Source organism: Cyprinodon variegatus, unplaced genomic scaffold, assembly GCF_000732505.1.
Source record: "Cyprinodon variegatus isolate N-32 unplaced genomic scaffold, C_variegatus-1.0 Scaffold695, whole genome shotgun sequence".
Lineage (NCBI taxonomy): Eukaryota > Metazoa > Chordata > Actinopteri > Cyprinodontiformes > Cyprinodontidae > Cyprinodon > Cyprinodon variegatus.
This window is the reverse complement of record NW_015151148.1, coordinates 113,507-118,436: the sequence shown is the minus strand read 5'-3', so window position 1 is coordinate 118,436 and position 4,930 is coordinate 113,507. Positions and strand designations below refer to the sequence as shown.

The 4,930-nt window shown below is 37.1% G+C and overlaps 1 protein-coding gene across 1 annotated transcript in view; it reads right to left on the bottom strand.

Moving 5' to 3' along the window:
* cd36 (CD36 molecule) overlaps positions 1-4,633 on the bottom strand; it is an 11,734-nt gene extending 7,101 nt beyond the window's left edge. Inside the window, exons 1-4 of the mRNA XM_015394562.1 lie at positions 4,455-4,633; positions 3,933-4,093; positions 3,663-3,807; positions 989-1,144 (exon numbers count right to left, since the gene is read on the bottom strand). Coding sequence (XP_015250048.1) covers positions 989-1,144; positions 3,663-3,807; positions 3,933-4,093; positions 4,455-4,577 — 585 coding nt within the window. The 5' untranslated portion in view covers positions 4,578-4,633. The remainder of the gene's footprint in view (positions 1-988; positions 1,145-3,662; positions 3,808-3,932; positions 4,094-4,454) is intronic.
* Positions 4,634-4,930: the final 297 nt, after the last annotated feature.

Genomic DNA, 4,930 nt, shown 5'->3' with positions numbered 1-4,930 from the left:
GGATGGATGGATGGATGGATGATGGATGGATGGTTGGATGGATGGATAATGGATGGATGGATGGATGGATGGATGATGGATGGATGGATGGATGGATGGATGGATGGATGGAAGGATGGAATAGATATAGATAGATATAGCTACATTTTGCAGTATCTATAACAACCCAAACACAGGATTTCAGAATTACACATCCCCACTTATTAATTTCATACACTCGCAAAAGTAACGCAATAGTTACTTTTACTAGTAACTAGTTACTTTTATTGTATAGTAACTCAGTTACTAACTCAAATACTTTTTGGGAGAAGTAACTAGTAACTATAACTAATTACTTTTTCAAAGTAACGTGCCCAACACTGCTTTTAATTACTATGTTAATAACTGTGTACAGTTCATGAGACAGTTGGTGAAAAATACCAAATTTCAAACTGGAATATAGATTTGAGTATTTTATTTTTTACACTACTACTTGGAATTATGGGTAATCCAGAGTGTTGTACTTCATATGGGGCGCACGCAGATAATGTTGCTTATGGGACTATTGTTGTGTCGTTACGCCATTGCTAAAACTTACTAGTTTATTAACTCATCAGATTCTTTCTAAGTGATGATATGCAGCTTCATGAAAGCTTACAAAACAATTCTAAGAAATTATTAGTTACTTTCTCAGAACCCAACACATAGCAAGTTTTAAAAAAAATTTACAAAATACTTTCCGAAACTTTTTTCTTAAACTTTACATGATCTGACCAGGTTCTCTTCTGAAAGTTGCAAGGTTAAATTCAAAAGATTTCCTTAAACTTACAGAATAAAATTTTAAGTATTCCAAGTAAGTTCTTGGAATACCTGATAAGTTATGGGAAAGCCATTTGGAACTTTCTAGAAAATACCAAACAGGTTTGGTAAACTAACAATCGAGTCTTTCTAGAAACTCTCTTTGGATCTTTTACCAATTTTTTTCCCTATTTTGGGAGACTTTACTCACATCTGGGAAGAAGCCCACAAATTGTTTCAGGATGGGATCGTTGTAGCCCCAAAGCAGCTCTTTCACTGTTCGGCGCTGGAACAGGGACGAATTGGTGGAATATATCATTTTGTCTATCAATATATGTAATTCTGGTGGTACCACAGAATAAGCTCCCTGAAAGACAAGACAAGCAAAAACAAGCAGTTTTAATATAGTAAAGGAAATGAATCCAGAGAGGTAGTTGCCTCTTTGATACATTTGAAAAATAATCTTCTTATATGGATCTGATATCTCGACAATTAGAGCAGAGACGCCCGCTTATTGTTTTCCTCTTATCAAAGTTTGAAGGAAATCTGCGCTCTGTCAATAAAAACAGAGACTGTGTTCAATTAGGAGATATAAGTCTGTTTTTTTTTTTTTTACTTCAAAGCTGGACCAATGAACCGCTGTAATCACAATGCAGAATATCAAGCTTTAAAACTAGTTCTTGACGCCATTAAAACACATTTTAATGCAGTTTTTTGCTTTGGACCAAACCAAAGGGAGCAGTGAGGAGGAAAATTAGCCAAACGGGGACCAGCCAGAAAGCTTTTCTTGCAGCGCGCTTTATTGTTGGAAAAAGATGAGGTGGAATAAAAAGCTACAAAGTCCATCCTGTGAGATGCAGTAGATAAATAGGTCAAAGAGCAGCTGGATAACAAGTTTAAATCCACTCTTAGATTCATATTTTTGTCCAGCCTCTCTCTGCTCTGCGGAAGGTGTGTTCACTGGAGACAGCTGGCGAAGATAAAGGAGTAAAATCGATCCTTTCACTGTTGTAAACACCTTCTGTCATTGTTTTGCTTTAGCGCTTCGGCAACTGATCCTCAACTTTTTCAATTCCCCTCAAGACTTATATGATTTCAATTCAAATCTAACATTTGTACACTGCAAAAACGACCCGGAAACGAGTAAAAATGTCTTAAAATTAGTGTATTTAGCATAATTCAAGCAAGTAAATAATAAGATTTGCCAATGGAATGAGTATTTTTACTCTTAAAATAAGATAATAAGATAATTAGATAATATCCACTTGGAATAAGACAACGCAATTGTTTTTTTTTTATTTTAGATGTAAATTGCCTTATTCAATTAGCAAAGTGTATCACTTAACTGCTTAATTCAAGAAAGAAATGCAGTTTTTTAAAGAAAAATAAACTTACTTAGATTTCAATTTTTTGCAGTGTATAAAAAAAAGTCACCCACACTGAAAAAACAATCTGAAATCAAGTAAAAATTTCTTAAATCAAGTGTATTTACCCTTAATTTGAGCAGGTAAATAAGATAGTTTGCCAATGGAATGAGTATTTTTACACTTAAAATAAGTTAATTAGATAACATGCACTTGAAATAAGACAATACAACTGATTTTTCTTATTTCAAATGTAAATTGTCTTGCTCCATTGGCAAGGTGTCTCATTTATCTCCTCAATTCAGGATAAAATGCACTTATTTTAAGAAAAAATGACTTTGATTACATGATTTACATTTTTTGCAGTGCAATAACTAACAAAGTTTGTTTTAAAAGTTGTTATTCTGCAAGCTGCACTTATTTGAGATCAGTGGAAAGCGTATATATATTTATATATATATATATATATATATATATATATATATATATATATATATATCTGTCAGGCTTGTTAATTAAAGTTTATAGCCCCAGCCTTATACATGTATTATAACTCTAAGCAGCAAAAAATAAAAAGAAATAAACACTGTACTGTAAAAAAAATTAATTATTACTAAGACTTAAAGCCATAAAGTTATATTTGCACATGTAACAAATGCACGTAATAATCCACAGTAATTACTCAGTAAGCATGTGACTTTATTGTTTGCAAATATTCCAGTCTTCTCCTATACCTCTAATATAGGTGGAGGGATTTTCAACTGTTTTTCTTTTAGCAAAGTCTCTGAACCAACCAGGTTTCCCACAGGATTTAAGTCTGTTGACTAAAAGCTTTTTTATGTCCATGAAGCCATTTCTGTGTTGACTTGGTAACAAAAACAACAAATTCCATGTACTTTATTGTGGTTTTAGGGAGATAATCAGACCCTCCTCATGATACACCCTCCTCCGTGCTTAGCTACTGACTAGGAGCTTTAGTGTTTTATTTTTTACATTTATTTCACAAATGACTTACCTACAGTGTGCATGGTAACGAGCTAAAATTGGATCCACGTTTTTCTAATTTTCATTTGCCTTAAAACATTCTCCTTGTTATTTCTGACTGCTGTTTTGGGTTTTCTTTTTTTAACCCGACCATTTTCCTTAATCAAACTTGACTGGGTTTTTTTTTTAAAGCATGCATCCTATTTATCTTCTTTTCTATAAACAAGACAAACTCAAGTATCACAATATTTATAAAAATGACACGTTTCATTTGATTCATTTGTGTGTGGTATTTTTTTTTCTCTATCTTGGATGTTTCCAACGTTTTAGAGATAAACAAAGAAGAAAAAAAATTTTAAACCCTCTGTAAATACTCCGTCAGATGTCAGAAATGAGAAAACAAAAGCAGCTTGCTGCAACTAAGCAGAGATTATTTTCGGGTTTCTTCTGACAGACTTTGAAATCAAAGCCTCATTGCATATTAGCGGCAGAGCTGCATGAAATTAGAAATAAAAACACGTCGGCTGTGATACATACAGCCACTGCCAGGTTCAGAGAGGTGATGTTGTCTTCTTCTGTTCCCACTGACATGGAGGGCTCAAAGATGGCACCGTTGGGGAGCAGGAAGGAGACGGTGTCATTCTCGTGGAACGTGACGTTGTCTTTTGCAAGATATCTTGTCCTAAAAGAAGGAAATGACAAGATGCCTCAAGAAACTAATTAAAAAGTAAAGGGAACCATGTTTTTCTTCCATTAGTTTTAGATCAAATCAGTTTCAAAGATAGGGAGACGATAAATAAAGCTCACATGTAGGTGTAAGGTCCTCTCTCTATCACCACTGGAGCTGCACCGTAATCCAAAACCTCCAGTGGATTCATCACCTCGAAGAGCCAGAACTGCCGATACACCTTTACCCCTGCAGCCGCCCAGTTCTCGTAAGCTGTCGTCCCTGGCTCAATGACGGCTTCCTACACCCCGCAGACACACAGACAAGCTATTTTTAACGGGACTCAAGGCTGCCAGCAGGCCAGCATCTCTGACACATTAAAGAAGGTGGATGCTCTCTTTTAAAGGAAATCGGAGAGCTCTCATATAAAGAAATTTCCCGTAAAAGACTCACAGATGGGGAATCTTTTGACGGATCAAATGAGTCATACTTATCACTCATTTTTTTGCAGTTTCAAGCAGCTTTTAACAAAAGCATACGCCTCGTCTCTCTGTTTTCTCCTGATTCACCTTGATCTCCACTCACACACTCACACTCAGTCACACACTGAGACGCCCTGTCACTCCCTACCCTCTAAGTCAGGGTGAAACTGAACTCCATACCTGCTTCACAGTTCCCTTGATGATGTTGTCGCCCACAGGAATGAGGATGCCTCCAAGGATGGCCACCAAAACCCCAACCACAGCTCCGGCTATCAACCCGCACCTTCTGTTACAGCAGCCCATGGCGGTGTTTGTCTCCCTCCTTCCTCTGAGTGTGCCTGTCTCTTGGCTGCCTGTTCTCCCGTCTCTGTATCTGCGGCGTGTGCTGCAGCTCGACTGCGTTTGTGTTGCCGGCAGCAGGAAAAAAGCAGCACAGGCAGGGCTATGCCATCAGAGGGACCGACAGAACAGCTGAGGCCAGGTAAAGGTGCACACACCCACTGGCTGAGGCCCAGGAAAGCTGGTCATTTACATTATCTAATGGAGAGGTGGGTTCAAGGGTCACTCCGGGTATTAGTTAGGACTCTCAGACGAGACGATAAAAGCGACATCAGGGTTTGTAGAAAGATTCAGAAAGGAAGTTTGGTTTGTTGCTT